The sequence below is a fragment of the Acipenser ruthenus genome, chromosome 3 (genome assembly GCF_902713425.1).
Source record: "Acipenser ruthenus chromosome 3, fAciRut3.2 maternal haplotype, whole genome shotgun sequence".
NCBI lineage: Eukaryota > Metazoa > Chordata > Actinopteri > Acipenseriformes > Acipenseridae > Acipenser > Acipenser ruthenus.
The window spans coordinates 5,274,316-5,293,000 of record NC_081191.1 but is presented as its reverse complement, the minus strand read 5'-3'; the positions used below and the strand labels follow the sequence as shown (position 1 = coordinate 5,293,000).

The window sequence follows — 18,685 nt, the reverse complement described above, 5'->3', positions numbered from 1 at the left end:
ATTAGCCATATGGTTATGGGACTTTATTTTAGCCATTAGCATCCACTTATGTTTGTCAGAACCGTGCATCCGTGACAAGTTGAAGTTCTGCTCACCTTGCTGAGTCCCCTGTGAGCTGCACTAGAGAAATGTTTATTCCTTGGAGCTCCTTGCCTGAGTACATTTTTCATGTGGCATCCGGTCTGACTGGGGACAAATGTCAAATACCATATAATACGAGCCATCAAACCCATGTCTCCCCGCAAGGGTACTCAGTAAATTGCCTGTCAAAGCACATTACTTTCAGAAAACGTTTGACCAGTAAAAGCAGTGTGACTGACTTACATTTACTTAATATTAAGCAATGTATATGTTGTTTTTTCTTGTTAGAACCTGTTGAAATCCTCCAGATACCAATAAAAATGCATTGGGTCTTAGCTCAGGAAATGCACCAGGCCTTCTGAACTCATTTAGAGTGTAACACAAAGCAAAATGAAAAACAGGGATGTCTGTTGTTCCAAGTGAAATACACCAAGGGCAAGCTCAGAATTGTTTTAACAGACAGAGCACAGGATGAACACCAACTTTTTAATAATGATTTTGAAGAACTTAGAAAGCTCAAATAAACTGCAAAATGAAATACTGTATGGAATGCAACCTGGCATCCATTTTAATGATAAGGTGAACATGCATTTGCTGTGTTTTATGCATCTTATGTAAGTGTTTTATGGGGGTGAAATGTACTGTATACTACCCAATTCTTAGCTTTTGTGTGTTTAATTTCTAAACATAAAAATTAACAAAACACTACAATTTCTTTCAAAATAATTGGCTTTTCTCTGGTGTAAGGAACATGACCCATCCATTTTATCTTGGTTATATTTATCTTGGTTATACCTTTAGCCAGCAAGGCCATAGTCATAGATAAGTATGTTTTCCTCACTCAACCAAGCAGGAATTAGTAGGATCTTAGAGAGTAAGCTTTGTACACTTAAGTCTGTTTCAAAGCTCTTTTCAAAACGTCCGCTCTAGTGCACTGGGGTTTGAGATCAGGGGTGTGGCAAACAGGTAACACAGTAATAACAACCCATTATTAGGTACAGAAAAGAAAAGCCAAAGCACTTGTTATGTTTTATTTTGTATTGCTCTTCTGCAGTGATTTAGAGGACACAACCCTGATCTCAAACCCCAGTGCACTAGAGCGGACATTTTGAAAAAAGCTTTGAAACAGACTTTAAAGTTATAAGTGTAAAACGTTGTCATGATGTTACCAATGAAAAGAAAAATGACAGGTACGTTATTTAAACAGTTGTGACAACACATGGGGACGTGTAACGCTATATTTTTCAAGACATCGCTACGTACTCTTTCATTTCGTATTAACTTAGGTATAATCAATTTGAATTGTATTCAATTAATTTTGCTTTATGAGCGATTGCATGTCAAACAACCAGCTGTTTGAGATTTTCTCAGATAATATGCTGAAATGTGTAGATAATGACCAATCAGAATGAATTGAACAATTAAATTTGGGATATCCGTGGTAGTATTCTTTACAAGGTATTATTACAACAATAATGTACCGTCTTGAAATACCTGAGGTTACAGTAACAAGGGTATAAAGATCCAACAGTAGCTGTGTTTAACCACCACAGTAGATACCACGGTCCAGACAAAAGTACGATGGTTGAGTGCTGCCAAGCCAATCTGGCATTACAGGAGACTAGCCTATCTGGCTAAACCATTTGCAGGAGGCAAACCTCAGTGCCAAAATCTAAAACAACAGACTTCTGATTGTAAAGCCATGTGTGCAAAAGCACACCTATTTCTGCCAAAGCAACATGTGGAGCATGCAACTGTGTAATAGATTCCACGAAAGGAATAACGAAGCAATATCTGCTCAAATCCATTATGTCAGGCAAAATGTCCATATTTACCCAGTGCTGGAGGTCACGATGTGATACGAGAATGATGGTGTGATGGGTGAGCATGCCACCAGGGGATTCTCCCGACAGAACCATGGGACAGGGACTGCTTTGTTTGGCAAAATTTGCAACATATGTTCTGTCACAGGCTTTAAGAAAAAAATAATAATAATAACAAAATAAAAAAAAAGCTTCAAGGTCTCCTGTACTGTACTACTGTTTCACTTGGGTGAATAAAGGGGCCAGCAGGAGTCCCAAATCTTTGATACCAAGTTTATTCAACTTATGTCAGTAGTTTCTGTTTTGTAATGCATTTCTTCACCTCCACCATGAGAAAGATGTAAGTGTTGCTGTTTCTAAAGAAGAGTCAACCAAAGTGTTGTGGAATACACAACTAACTTGTGCATGAACCTACACCCAGGGAGCTGAAAGATAGCATTACAACAAATGCCTAGATTTCCAAACAACGGTGTCCTGACAGAAGCTGCAGTACATTAAAGTAATACATCAATACAAAGGAGCCGACTTTGGAAATGGAGTGAAATTGATGAGAAAATGCAAAGTAAAAGCAGTTCTTTCAAAACGTTGTTGTATGCGCTTCGTTGTTCAATATATTTGATTTTATAGAATGCAGATATATGCGGCTGTTGAGCAATGTTTTTAGCTAAATCTATTGTTACTCCACATATTATAATGAAACTCCTGTGGGTGTTCAAGCCCTTGAGCACTTCGACCCATATGTATCAAGACAACACATACATGTTGATCATTTTTATGTATGTTTAACATTCCTAAATTATTTGCAACTAAAACATTTTAATTTTGTTTTGAAAATGCCCACTCAAGAACGGATACTAAAAAAAGGTATATATATATAAAAAAAAAATTCTTTGAAACCAGAAAACCAGAGGAAACCAGCACGTGGCAAACTGAAACCAGGCCTTGAAGCTGCTGCTAAAAAAACAACAACACTTTCTTTCAACATAGAGAAAACTCATTTTAACTACATAATCAAATTCAATTTTGCATCTTCAGAAGAAAAAAAGAAGCGTAATCCTCAACTTTGATCACTTAAGCCGACAGCGATTCTGACTACAAGCAGCACAACAGGGGAGTGTGATTCTAAGGTCAGTATTAATTGGAGCGATTTTTAAAGACAATACAGGCACCGTGTTGTAACAAAACAGCATGTATTCTGTTTCATTTATACAGAAGATGAATAAATTAACATGCAATACTTCTATTCTCATATAACTGCTGATACAGATTAACCATTACAGGCATTTTAACAGCAATCTAATCTTTTCCTGGCCAAAATATAAAGAGTACAAAAGGAAGAGAGCAACTAAAATAGAAAATAAATACATTCTACTATTATTGGAGCAGTCACACTAACAAGATTTGGTATAAACTTATGAGAAAATGTTTGACATGATCCTTGCTGAAATCTATGAAGCCTTCAGCTGGGCTAAAAATGAACAGCCCCAGTCAGGGCGATCAAGTAGCAGGTGGCCATTATTCCTACATTCTATATCTTTTTTTCCCATTCCTTACTACTTCATTGCAAAATAGTGTGTTTTATTTTACTGTAATCTATATTTAAAAAAAAAAAAAATGCACACATTGCCTATTTAGTGTGGGTTGCCAGTGCATTATTATTTCATTAAAGCTTTGCTGATTTATGACCTAACACTTTAACACTCTGCACATATGGAGATTCATAGCAGCACAAGAGCAATGTGAAGATCTAATACGGGTAACTGATATGTTGTGATTAAAGAGCTCAGCTGAAGTTTAGCACAGAAACATTTGGCACGGTTTGTCCTCAGTGGGCACATAACTTGTAATGTTGCATGTTGGATATACTAGTACCTGATGTATATCTCATATACCAAACCAACTTCATCTTTTGTTAGTGTTGAACTACAGAAGGGCAACTGGAAATCATAAAAAACAAAATGCATGGCTCAACAACAAATACAACTGCATAAGGTTGTCAATAGAAATGTTACAGCATCAGGTGAAATACATTCATATCTGTCTAAGAAATACATTTAAAGCATGCCAAAAATACTATTCACTAAAGACACCAGTGTTTATTAATCAACTATAGACCATGAAGCAATTAACAGCAACACGTGTACACAAATACAATAGGCATCATTACTGTGGACACTATACTGCTGTTCAACAAAGTGATCCACTACCAAAAGTCCTGCCATTTCACTTATGACACATAATTATAGTATGTTTTCATAAATTCTAAAATATTTATTGATTTTTCATTTATGTATTTAAATACATACATGATATTATCTGTATCTATTTTATTCACTACATATTATTTTTTTAACAAATTATCCTTCATAAGGAGTGGTGTAGATTCAGAATCGTATGACCTTGTACATAACCGACGGAGGACTGTTTAGTAATGTTAACTTATTAACACATGTTGTCCAAAAAAACAAGAACCCCTTTGATATTGTAATAGTGCTATTGCCTTTGTTACTTTATGAACTGTGTGACTTACAAATAAGATAAATATTCAGCAGTGACTGCAGTGGCGATGCCAGGGAGAGGCGAGAGGGTGGTGGAGTCTTAAAAAAGAGCTATGGTTTGTCCATTCTTAAAAATGTGGAATGACCCTTGATTCTTGATTGCAAATTTAGAAGAAAGGCAAGGATGGATAATGTTCTACTTGAGCCTGCAGTACATTTGGAGAAGTTTTGGTTATATGTAAGGTGAAACTATTTTACCAAGTTTACTAAGTTTACCATATTGCATTAATATTATATTGTATTCTATACATTACAGTAAGTACTAGAGCTATATATTATAGATGCATTTATTTTTTGTCAAGTCCACATCCAGGCTAGTGTTTTTTTTTTCACCGGTTTCTTTCAAGATAATGGGCTCTATGTACTAATATATCGTAGACTGTTTGGGTGCGATGTATTAAACAGCTCTTTTCACAGGGTCAAAAGATATTAAGAAAAGGAACATGGAAAGAAATAACTAACAAAATAAACGAAACATGGAAAGAAATGACTAACAAAATAAATTCACTGGGACACTAAGTGACAGACACTTGACATTAAAAAAATGTCACGACCTTAGGGCGATTACAAAAAAGAAAGCAGCAGAAACCACGCAGACCCTGGGCACAACGAAAACAAACCAACACATAGGTCTAAAAGAAAGGGTCTCCAATAATAGTAGAATGTCTCCAAAAACAGAAAGCATATATAAATACATTTAGGACTAAGACAGTGAGAAAACTAATAAACTAATAATAATAATGATAATAATAATAATAATAATAATAATAATAATAAAAACTACTAGACTACCAAGCCTGCATATTTCTCATGCTAACTAGAGCACTAATTATAGATCTTGCTAGTTGACTCCTGTGTTCCAGCATTATAGGTTGTACATAAAACATTCCTTTTCATCCAAACAGTTACCATTAATCAAAACACTAGAAGCTTGTACCAGTCAAGTCCAACCTACCGCTGTGCCCAGCAATATATCAACCTGTCTGTTGTCAAACATGCTAAACAAACCTAAACACACACTTTTCACTACAAACAAGTGAATAATTGCTTGCTGAGTGAAATTTCTTATTCAAATTGCATTCAAAGTAATATTTTCTTTTGCTGTATTTTAATTTCTGGTACTCAATCATCATCCGGCAGACAGGTCTGTGGTTTGACTAGTTTCAGGATTACTGCACAGTGTTTGTGTAACACTAAATGCAAATCTGTACACAGTAGGACCCCTTTTCAGTAAGGGATGGGTGGGCCTATTTCATGGTACTGTAGATTCTGCACTTTAATGCAATTGAACACAAATTAATTTTCTTCAAAACATTTTGGTGGTTTGTTTCTGTGTAATTTCATAATTCACTGTTTATACTACAGACTTTTCTAAACAACATGCAATGTTTGTTCTGATAGTAGTTCCTGCATTTGAAAAGTCCAGAATTTGGGTCAGGCATTTTGTATTTCAATCACTGACCTGTTTGTAGTACATTTCAAGGGGTAGTTGCCCGTTGTATTTTGTTATGATGTCTGTACAGTCTGTTTCTGTCTGGATTCGGTTTCCACTGTTTTCTCATGTCTAGATTATTGACACCCCTTCTTTTATTTATGAAAGCATCCATCTATTACTTAATCAATTCATATCTATCAATCTTTATACCTAAATATCGTCACGCACTTGCACAAACACATTTTTATGGTACAAAGTGGCGAAGAAATAGCAAGAAAAAAACAAAACGTGTCAGTAATGTGGTATATATGTTGCGTCTCCAACATCTGCTGTTAAATACCAGCTGGTCGAGCTGATTAAAATCACCTCCAAGTTGTTATTATAAAGACGCCTGGGCAGCTCTGCTGTATTAATGGGTTATTGAATGAGTGAGGAAAACCTTGGCCAGCTGATGCATTTTTATTACAGAAACCTTACGATAGCTAATCACTATAATTTTAACAACTGGAGCAAGCACAAGGAGATGAGAAAAAAAAAAAAAAACATACAACAAAGCCTGTTAACTAGGATAACTGTCAGTGAACTGCTGAGCAGGTTTTAATTAGAAAACACACACCGCATTTACTATTTAGTGGTGGTTTTGTACATCTCTCCCTTCCTTCCCTCTACGTTCTGCTCCTATCTGATTTGTTACATATTTGTCTGAGCTTTCACTTGGGAAATGTAGGTGTCATGAGCTGCTGTGTATCATTTAACCTTGTATCCTTCTGGGTGGCACACGTTGATGATCTACAGCCATGTTCGCTCTTGATTTATTCAGGTTTCTTAAAATACTCCTTGGAATTCCACATGACTGTAAACCACATCACATTATAATGTGCTAAACCGCTGCTGCATTTGAAAATAAATAAATAAATCACTTTCTCTTGTAGGAATATTGCAGAGTGGGACTGTCAAAAAAGAAAGGCCTGTCTGGAAGCGAATACTAAATACACTCAATAATACAGCACTACAGTATGAAGACTCATACTGTAAATTAAGGATTAGTTCACAAAAAGTTAACAAGTTTCCAGAAAATGAAGTAGTATCTACCTCACTATAGGCTGTCATGGATGGTGAAAATTCTCTTCATTCTCTAAACAATTAAGTTAGGGTATGGAAATGGAAACTTTATTTAACGTTGCTTCCTAGAAACAGATTCAATGTAACACTCAGCTATACACGGTTTTAATAAAAAGTGTATCATTGTTTAAACGTAACTGAGGCTTTCCTGTGAGAGTCATTTGTGGTTAACATTCACTAAACTGCAAAGCTTCACCTCTGAGAAGTTCAAATACCTTTAAATGTACGTGCACTGCAAAATTACTGTGAATGTTAAACAGATAAATTTATACTCTAGTTCCTAAAAATATGTAACCTTTGAGAAAAAGGTACAGTATTACTTAGGTATGATGAATAAAACATCACAAGCTGTTCCATCCAAAAAATAAATAACAGGTCTTCTACAGCAATAGTATGCTATTAAACAAAAAGTTAAATATATATAAAAATATATATACAAATGAACCCTATATTTAGATTTGTTAAATGTTCTTTCAGTAAGAAATGTATTATTATTATTATTATTATTATTATTATTATTATTATTACTATTATTATTATTATTATTATTATTATTATTATTATTTACTAGTTTTGGTTTAAACAAACCATACTGCAGTGTGTGTGACAATAATGCATCGTTCAATGTTCTCATTTATGCATGAACATATATTATAATAATGTCAGCTTTCTCAGCAGTATTGTTATTACATTAGTCAAAAATATAGATGCATTGCCCTGACAATTCCAGCAATGTTTACAATATACTGCATTATAATGTACAGCACATGATCAATACATTTAAATGTTTTACTAAATCTTTGTTATTAATTTGTTTAACATAGAACCTTCATTGACTTCTTCCGAGAAATTAGGGTTCTGACAAATACCTGGAAACAAGATGAGAGGATGGACTGCTGTTATATAAAACATAATAAAAAGGACTCACATTCCGTAAATCTGTGGAGCTATTTCTAATCTGTTTAGGTGCATGTAGAGTTCAATGTCATGTTTCTTCAGCAGCTGGTCCTGAATCCGATTAACTTTTGTTACAATTGCAACAGAGGGCCCTGTGTCTTGTGGTCTGGCAAAGGGTATGCTTGTTATCATCTCTTCCTTTCCCTGAGGAAAAACATGCTCATTTAGGCACTTTGTACCAGTCTGCACACTACACAAAGCACATAACCTGAAGATGTACGAGACAGGGAAAATGTTTATATCAAATTTTGAAATGCATTTCCTTTCACCCCAGGCATTTACAAATTAGTATTGATAGGTGTTACAAAACTTGAAGCATGAGGATGTGGCGGTGAAAGAAGATGGCTTAATTTTTATTCTTATAGGACTGTGTGGACATCATTTGGGTGCTTCAGGGCGTGTTTGCCATGATAGGCATTATATACATTTAATTTGATTGATAAATCCTTTAAAAACATCATCTTGACCATGAACCTTGACTTACAGTAGGTAAGAGTGGAATTTCAGATGATCAGACGCATGGTAGTACACTGGAAACCCATTCAGAACAATGGATTGTTTGAAAACATATTTAGGATGTATTCATGGAAATAAATTAGTCCTTATAAACTCCCTTTAGCAACCTACCTTCACAGCCACAGCTTCACGTTTGAGGTCAAAGTCTGGTCTTTGATAGCCCTTCACATGGTAATTTACCAAGTTATGAACTAAAGATTGCATGTAAATGTTTAATTGTTGCAAGTGAACCTCTCCTTGGGAATGATCACTTCCTCTCTAAATGTATAGCTGTGAGCAACAGTTTAGCATCACCTAGAAGTTAGGGTTGAGACAAAAACATTTTTTTATCTATATATATATATATATATATATAATCCGAACATAATTTAGATCTTTTATTTAACATCATGTAATCAAAGAAACTGCAAAATGATATCGCAAAAGTCTACCGGAAGCCATAATATAGTAGTATTGAAATGTCACATTTATGGAAAAATACAATGCGGTATGTAATTCCATATGTAATGTAACATTATTCAGCGGGTTTCATACGACTTTATGAAGTAAAATTAGTTACTTCTATAGTGTGATGCAAAACTTTTGGCCACAGCTGTATGTTATACCTGTATTGTTTAAAGTACAATACATATGAGTAAGCAATCAGTACTGTGTGAAATCTCCACCTTGATAACTATGAAGTGTCCTTTGAAGAGTCAAAGATAACAATGGGAATGCTACTCACAACCAGTTATCTGCAACCTAACATAATTGACTTCAAATGAAGTAATGGCTAAACACATGTAAAGACATGCCCCAAGAAAGAGTTCATCAACTCAGTTTCAGTTGTCAAAGTGTTACATTTTTTTTTTCCTTTTCACAAGATTTAAGTAAATGTTATCTAAAAGGAAGGAAATGCACCTATTTTGTACTGTGTCATTACTTACCCTTCGAATTTCACGCTCAAAATTTGAAAACCACGGTTCAGCAGTTTCCATAATCTGTGAGAACATTGCACTAAGGAGAGAAATAAGAAAGGGCTGTTTTATCATGGAACATCTTACTGTTAGAGAAGTTTGAGTGACATTCATTCATTGTTTAACTATGCTTTTAGACCTACACTTTCCCAGAAGAATACACAAAGCGTAAAATGTCAATAACTGTTGTTGGCAATAAACTTTTATTAAATATATTGCAAAACTCCAACAGGATATAATCTGAATAACACATTTCAAAGATGTGTTTCCCATGTTAAGTAGCCATATTGAAGCAATGATGCAATTAAGTGGACAGATAATTAAAAGGCAAGTACAAAATAAATACAAAGGCCTTGATCGTCCACAAAAGCACAGTTTTCTATCTCATTTAGGTTGAACGAATATATTTATGCGATCCATTGTTTATTACAGGACTCAAGATGACACGTAATTTACACTGTATTGATTTACATTTCCTTCTATGGACATTTGTACCCAATGATACCTACAGTAAAGTCGTTGTTGGCTCTGAAGTAGTGAAGCTTATATTGCTTTGTTATTACTACTATGTTATATACTGCTATCCACATTTTAGAACCCAGTTTAATGTTAAGACTAACAAAATAAGCATGTTTTTGTATTTAACATATTTTAAACAATTAAATCAGAAAAAAAGCAATTAGGTAATTATGTTTTTAAGGATTTGCTAGTGGCCCATGTTTAACATAAATAGTATCCTATATTTGTTTTTTTTATTAAACTTACTAGGCATCATGTTCATGAAAGTCAGGGTTTAAAAGGGCTTTCATTTCCTCACTGAAACACAAAAACACTTGTCAGATATGCCTTCTGAATAGCCACATATACTTTATTTACTATTTAAAAAACTGTTATAAAATAAATTAAATCAGTATCATTTAACATACAACAGCAATAATAATAATAATAATAATAATAATAATAATAATAATAATAATAATAATAATAATAATACACTTTATTGTATAGGAAACTGTATAAGCAACAAAATAATATTTTCATAATTAACATGCAAATCTCTTAATTCTCAGAATGGCACGCATTTTTTGAAATATGATACAAATACACAGTAAGTGCCCAGTGTAATAGTAGAACCAAAAACGAAACTGTTTGATATCATAATTGCATACATTTGATTCAGCATTTTCAATCACAGCCTTCCTAGCATCTATAACATAACACTGTCATAATTCAACAATAGAAAATGAAAACAGAGTCAAGAACTTGCCTTGGGTTTCCAGTTTCACTGGCATGTTTAAAGGCTTGGTGGTCACAATGTAGGATGAAGACAATGGGAGCTAGCAGTTCATGCATGCCCTAACAAGGATTTAGATAAGAATCGTTAAATACTACAATACATGCTTGTGTCTGTTACACTGTAAAATACACTGCCCTTTTTAAAACAAGCCTTTTACACTGCATTCATGCTAAGGCACCCTCTTTTAAAAACAAAGGAAAAGATTACTACTTCAAGATGATTTGTGTAACGGTCCCAGAGGACGCACGGTAGTTGCGGTTGTGCCAGGGGCAATTTTAAACAGCTTAAAATAGAACAAAGCATGGTATAACAAGTGGGCAATCTCAACTGTCATGTATTTAAAAGAAAGACTTTACAGAAAGACAGCACTGATATTACATAGTTTCATAGTGCAGTTTGAATTGAGTTTTATCTCCTAGACCAGAGTGTTGAAAGAGTTAAACACTGTCTATGAATGGAGAAACTTTCTTTTGCTTTCTTATTGTATTGTATATTAAGTCCACAGAAAATATGACCGTTAACAACTGCAAGTAACCCTGCAAATGCATCACACAGACAACATATGATGTTCTTGTACTTATTTAACTGTAAAGACAAAACATGACAGAACTTGTCTGGAAAAATATGTTTAATTTGTGTTCCAATAAGTAACCTTCGTAAGGATACAGATATTCCGATGTTCATTTTAAAATGTTACTAATGTTGTTAAATAGATGTCAATCACACACAGTTATTTTTCTGCTAAGTTCACAAACTACAGACATAGAAAACGTCAATGGCAAGTAACTTGGTATAAACACATTTGTACCATAAAACTAAAATAAACACAATTCTTATTATATATACAAATATTGTATTGTTTAGGATACTTTTTCTTTTTTCATAAACTGGAGTACACACATTCAACCATGAATTTGACTATATTGGGGAAAAAATGTCATATTAAAATCTATCAGTTAAACCTATGGACAGTGTGTTTTCTCTGTGCATAAATACAGTAGTGTGTTGGTGTTTATGCTTAGGTAGTCAACAATGGTACCCAAGAAGCATTATTAAAAATTTTAACTCCAAGATTAAGTAGAAAGGCTTACTGGAAGAAAGGTTTTAGTGGTAAATGAGTAAACTGACTTATTGCAAGAGAGTTAGACGAGCTAATAACTCTGATACAATTTCCTTAAAAACAAGTACATCCCAAAACAAAAGCTGAAATTACGAAGAGTTTCTGGATGCATTTGGTGGAAAAGACCAAATGCATCCAGAAAAAATTATCTTTCCCTTCCCAGTGGCTTGCAGTCTCCACAGATGCATTTGCTAGGCCTTTCTTATTGTTCCTTTCGATAGAAACACTTGATCTCCACATTTTGTTCTGCTTCACTTTCCATTATTTGCATAGCCCCTCAGCAGTCTGTGTGAGAGAAAGTCGCTGTTTCTCAGGTACTTTCACGTGTGCAGCACTCCATCAGTACAGCAGCCAGACAACTGGGGTGTCTGAGAACAACAAAATCATAAACTGCCTCAGTGCCTGCCCCTAAAGTCCAGATCTAAAATGTCACAGTGAATTTGAACACCCCAGATAAAGTTTGTAGATATTTTTTTAGGTACCATATTCTTCTTATAAAATAATGGATAATTTTTTTTATTTTTATTATTATTATTTAAAATCAGCGTAGTAAAAAAAAAAGGTTCCATTACAGGAACCACAGCCTTCAAACACAGCAGTCATGTGACCAAAAAATGTGACCTTCATTGCTAGCTGTTAATTGTGGGGTTAAATGACCCGCTATAGTGTACCTTGCAAACCATTTATCATTCATTTAAAACACAACCATGTTTGGGTAATTCCTGAGTAACGTTGGAGTACCTGCTTATAAAGCAACTGTTCATTTTCACGAGCATAACAGAACAGAATGTCTGTAAGCATGTCTCGAACACTTTCTTGCTGGAAATACTGCATTTCAGGAAACCTGCAACATAAGAAGCATGCTGTCATACAATAGGTCACCTGTCCAGATATTTATTGGAGGTTATTCCACAAGTTTGAACTTCTGTACTACATAGCAGATACTTTTTGGTTCTAATTGGATAATGCAACACTAATCGTACATTGATTATTTTCGCGGTATCCACTCAGAATCATCATGGTTTCTGTTTGTTTTTTGTTTTTACCTAGCCGCTTCTGCTTATTGCTCATGAGCTTGCTATAGATTTAAGAAAACAAAAGGAAATGATGTTATTTCCATAAACTAATACCATGTGTTCAATTGCATAATATACATTTTTTTAAAATAGCATCCATTAATACACGTTTTTCAGTTCATCCAAAGTACCAAAATGTTTCAGATAATGAGTACATTTCTCTTGAGAACAATGTTTCAGGCACTAGGCCCAAAAAAACCCACCTAGTTTTAATACTTACGTTCTCATGACGTCTTGGTGAACCATCCCCCGCAGTTCTTTATCTTGGAAGAATTTGTTCCAAAGGCTCTAGGGGTTTATTTTTGTTGGTTTTTTTTTTCAGAAAAATTAAAAACAATGTTTTTCAGACACTCAATAACTAGTTTAACAATCAATAAATGCTCATATTTAAAACATGTGTTTTCTGGGTCTTTTATTAATTACAAAGTTTTACATTTTAAACCGTGGTTATTACGAAAACACATAAGCTGCATTTTGACACCTTGAAAACCATTCACCTTTTCAGAACTTATTCTAATACATTAATGGGCTGATGTAAGGATAGGTGCAGAGCAAACAATTGCAGCTGCAAAATCCAAATTGACTAGCAGCCAGGCAATTACTTTGCACTGAGGGTCGCAATTTAGTGGCCGTACTTACAGCCCACAGGTGAGGTGAGTTAGGAGTACAGAGAGTAGTAGGTGTTGTATGAGATTTGTGGTGAAAATATGTCGAAGTAAGGGCATCAAAGTCCTCTTACTGCACAGAAAATAAAAGTTTTCTAATGAGGAGCTGAGTCCTTACGGCTGAGGTCACTCAACATGAAATTATTTGGAAAAGCCTCAGCCAACATCAGAGTGCTGGATACCAGACCCTGTAGTGGTTTTTACAGAACCACTGAGAGCAGAACCGGACAAAGATTTTCAATCCTGCAGGGAGCAGTCTGATATCCTGGATGCAAACTGGACACTGTGATTAAAAGACCATTGCTTATAATATTGTAAATCTGTATTGGTTTAGAAAGTGTTAAAACAAGCAGAAATATTATTGCAGAAATCTATGTTAGCCTAAAATGAGACAATTCATCAAAACTATGACTTAATTTAATAACCTTGATGGAGCCCTTTGGATTGTGCTTGTTGCTGAGTTTCTTATCAGCAGAGGCAACTTAAACCAAACAGGGGCCCCTCGCTTTCAGTTCTTATCTGAAAATGTACTAGGATTTCCATAGTACCAGGAAAATATATTTTAATAACCAAGGCAGAACTCACTGACATAAGAGGTGCTCTCAATCCAGGGCCCCTCACCTTTACAATCTTTCATCTTAGCAAGTGACAGAACTCAATGGCAGGGCCAGCGTCAGCACTCGGGGGCCCCAGGGCCAGAACGGGTCCACACACATACAGAAATGAAATTGCCAATTTGAGTAGATGTGCCAGCTGTCCTACTCAAGCAGCCTTTAGGGCTAGACACGTTTAGTTTTCACTAAACTAAACTGTATGCATGCAGTGCAGTAAAACTTTTCAGATCTCCTCTTTTTGCTTTTCTCTTTTCCTGCTTGCGTCCTGTTCACTTAGTCCCACCTCTTCTCACTGCCTATTGGCTTCCGTTTTCGTAAAGCCGAAAGCTATCGGCTGATCTTGACATAAAATGATACAAATGTGCCTGTTAAGAGACATTCTATAATTGGCACATTTACTTTCCAACAATCAAGACTTTCATTTGACAAGTGTTTGGTTGAGCCTCATTATCATAACGTCTATTATTATCATAACGCTTTAAAGGATTTTAAACCATCAAAAAGGGAAAAGGAAAATAAAATAAAAAACAAAACAAAAAAAAATGTATTTCTGTAAAGTGTGTGTTCTGTTTTCTGTTAATTGTGTATTAAGTGGGCTACAATAAAAAAGAAAATGCGCTAAAATCATTTAGTTTTAATTAAAAAATAATCCTACTATTGTAACGGTGCATTCAGGCAAGACGCTGAGAGACTGAGAACTCTCCGAGCTGCGGCAGCAGCAACTGGTGGGGGAGTGTCCTCTGGACTATGTGTGTGTGTGTGTGTGTGTGTGTGTGTGTGTGTGTGTGTGTGTGTGTTGTATCGTTTATTGGTTGTTTTCTGTCTGTGTTTTTATCAGTTATTTTCAGTGCCTTACTTGAATAAATGTATCCAAATGTTTTATTATTATTTTTATGTCGGCTTGTCTCAGCCAGGTCCACCATGACTGTATTTAGGCAGCGCAGTGACCTGGCTGGGGGTTCTGTCATCGGTTATTATTATTATTATTATTATTATTATTATTATTATTATTATTATTATTATTTATTTCTTAGCATTTCTTAGCTGTCGTCAGTTCCAGACTGTATTTAGGCAGCGCGGTGACCTGGCTGGGGGTTCTGTCGTCGGTTCCAGAGAAAGGAAGCGTAATAAAGAGCCTGCACTCCTGACTAGCGTCTTCATTACACTATTTTACACTGTACAGTAATGTGTAAAATGCAGCAGCATGATTTATTTTGTGTTATCAGTTGGCTAAAGTAAAAAGGAAGTGCGCTACACATCACAGCTGGAGGCAAGCTGAGAGGACAATCCATCCCAAACAAGGTGACCCTGGGTTTGAATATGCAGGATCTTCTCCGTCTTGCCCTTCTCCTCCGAAGGTTTTCCTGCCTGTCCTCAACAACAGCCAAGCGTCGCTGCATGAGGAAGTGTACCACAGCAGCCATCATGCCAATGACAGGTCTCTGCAGGTGTGTGCTCTTATTCAGCTCTTAATTATTCGCTTCTACAATGGTTTTCATCTTGTCAGAGGAGGTGCAAAGTTTTTGGAGGGTCAGCAATTTCCCAAGTGCAAGGCAAAATCCTTACATCTCATTATAATGTTTGCACCCACTTAGTACTCCAGATCCCCGCCCAATTCCATGCTCTTTTCTTCATTTGAATATATTTTAATATCATTTGAATGGATTAATGATGGCAAAGTGCTAATTTGATAGCGGGGGCAGAACACTTTGTGAAAACCATTCTTTACATCCGCCGCATTTTTTGTGACCGCTAAAGTCCCACTTTACGTCAGCTAAACACGTTTTTTGGCAGCTATAGAGGTGTTTTGCAGCCACAAATCATTTTGCACGTATCCTTACATCAGCCCCTGAATATCCTACATAACTATTTTTTTTTATTTTTTTTTTTTTTTTAATTTAGTCGTCGCCAATTTTTTTACCCCCATTTTTCTCCCCAGTTTAGTATACCCAATTATTATCTGTATCCTCGGCTCACCGCTTGCAACGCCACCCCCCCCCCCCTCCCCCGCCGACTGGAGCACGCGTCCTCCGAAACGTGCTCCTCCCAAGCTGTCATTTTTCACACTGCAGCTCCACAGCGATGCCACCAGACCTATAGTGCCGGAGGACAACACAGATCTGGCAGCTCCACTGCAGAACCACAGGCGCCCTATCGGCCACAGGGGTCGCTGATGCGCGGCGAGCCGTGGATTCCCCTGCCGACCTAAGCCCTCCCTACCCGGGCAGCACTCGGCCAATTGTGCACCGCCCGCTAGGAGCTCCCGGTCACGGTCGGCTGTGACATACCTACATAACTATTCTAAACATCTGAGAACTTGCCCTGCAGATACTGGAGATTATCTTTTCTGATACTGACCATAACATAGGGATTTCTTAGATCATTGTAAAGTATTTATTTTTATTTTATATATATATATACAGTGCCTTGCAAAAGTATTTAGACCCCTGACCAATTCTCTCATATTACTGAATTACAAATGGTACATTGAAATTTCGGTCTGTTTGATATTTTATTTTAAAACACTGAAACTCAAAATCAATTATTGTAAGGTGACATTGGTTTTATGTTGGGAAATATTTTTAAGAAAAATAAAAAACTGAAATATCTTGCTTGCATAAGTATTCAACCCCTGTGCTGTGGAAGCTCCCAGTTTACAACGATGAAAGAAATTGCCCTAACGAGGACACAATTACCTTACCATTGGCCTCCACCTGTGAACCATTAAAGTTGCTGTCACATTTTCTGGATAAAAACCCCACTGTTGAAGGATCATTGGTCAGGCTGTGAATCTGAAGGAAAATGAAGACCAAAGAGCATTCTACAGAAGTTAGAGATAAAGTAATACAAATGCATAGATTAGGGAAAGGGTACAAAATAATACCCAAGTGTTTGGATATCCCAGTGAGCACAGTTGGATCAATAATCAGGAAGTGGAAGCTGCATCACACCACGCAGGCACTGCCAAGAAAAGGCCGTCCCTCAAAACTCAGCGCTCAAACAAGGAGACTTGTGAGAGAAGCCACAGAGAGGCCAACAATCACTTTGAAGGAGCTACAGAGTTCAGTGGCTGGGAGTGGAGTAATGGTGCACCAGTCAACCATATCAAGAGCCCTGCATAACACTGGCCTGTATGGGAGGGTGGCAAGAAAGAAGCCGTTACTCAATACAGAAAGCATGAGAGTGACCCAGCTGCAATGTGGGAAAAGGTTTTGTGGTCAGATGAGACCAAGATAGAGCTTTTTGGCCAAAACTCAAAGAGCTATGTGTGGCGCAAACCTAACACTGCCCATGCCTCAAGACACACCATCCCTACAGTGAAGTATGGTGGTGGCAGCATCATGCTGTGGGGATGCTTCTCATCAGCAGGGACTGGGCATCTTGTTAAAATTGAAGGAAGAACAGATGGAGCAAAATACAGGAAAATACTGCAAGAGAACCTGCTTCAGTCCGCTAAAAAACTGAAGCTTGGGAGGAAATTCACCTTTCAGCAAGACAATGATCCCAAGCACAAGGCCAAAGCAACATTGGAGTGGCTCAAGAACAAAAAGGTGAATGTCCTACAGTGGCCCATTCAAAGTCCTGATCTCAATCCCATTGAGCATCTGTGGCACTATTTGAAAATTACGGTCCACAAGCGTCGTCCAACCAACCTGAACAACCTGGAGCAAATCTGCCAAGAAGAATGGGCCAACATCACTCCAACACTGTGTGCAAAGCTGGTACATACTTACCCCAAAAGACTTAAAGCTGTTATTGCAGCGAAAGGTGGCTCCACCAAATATTAATGTGTGGGGGTTGAATACTTATGCAAGCAAGATATTTCAGTTTTTTATTTTTCTTAAAAATATTTCCCAACATAAAACCAATGTCACCTTACAATAATTGATTTTGAGTTTCAGTGTTTTAAAATAAAATATCAAACAGACCAAAGTTTCAATGTACCATTTGTAATTCAGTAATATGAGAGGATTGGTCAGGGGTCTGAATACTTTTGCAAGGCACTGTGTATATATATATATATATATATATATATATATATATATATATATATATATATATATATATATATATATATATATAGTAACACATACATGACATTAGACATGATCTACTTTTCAATGAGTTGAGGTTTCAGGTTATCTAGAAAAAAATTAAAACAACTGAAACTCACCCCCTCATCCTGGGATAGTGGATTGTTCACAACCAAGTCATGCTTTCCAGCAGCCTTTCGAGGGTTGATTATATGCTTTCGGGGGGGAGTTAATATTAGACATAAATACAGCTATAAATATCTTAAAAAAAAAAAAAAAAAAAAAAATTCAATAAATATTTTGCTACTTACAGTTTGTTTTATCTTATCATACTGGGCTCTCAACTCCACTGTCTTATTCATCCATTGGCTTTTGTCTTCAGGAAGAACATCAAGATAAAGCTGTCAACAGTTACAAAAAAAAAGAAAAAT

General features: G+C 36.1%; 1 protein-coding gene across 1 annotated transcript in view; it reads right to left on the bottom strand.

Moving 5' to 3' along the window:
• LOC117394477 (TBC1 domain family member 5-like) overlaps positions 1-18,685 on the bottom strand; it is a 169,162-nt gene that overhangs the window by 47,214 nt on the left and 103,263 nt on the right. Inside the window, exons 5-12 of the mRNA XM_059010796.1 lie at positions 18,566-18,655; positions 18,395-18,469; positions 13,162-13,229; positions 12,607-12,709; positions 10,716-10,804; positions 10,214-10,264; positions 9,419-9,488; positions 7,948-8,120 (exon numbers count right to left, since the gene is read on the bottom strand). Of these exons, the coding sequence (XP_058866779.1) occupies positions 7,948-8,120; positions 9,419-9,488; positions 10,214-10,264; positions 10,716-10,804; positions 12,607-12,709; positions 13,162-13,229; positions 18,395-18,469; positions 18,566-18,655 (719 nt within the window). The remainder of the gene's footprint in view (positions 1-7,947; positions 8,121-9,418; positions 9,489-10,213; positions 10,265-10,715; positions 10,805-12,606; positions 12,710-13,161; positions 13,230-18,394; positions 18,470-18,565; positions 18,656-18,685) is intronic.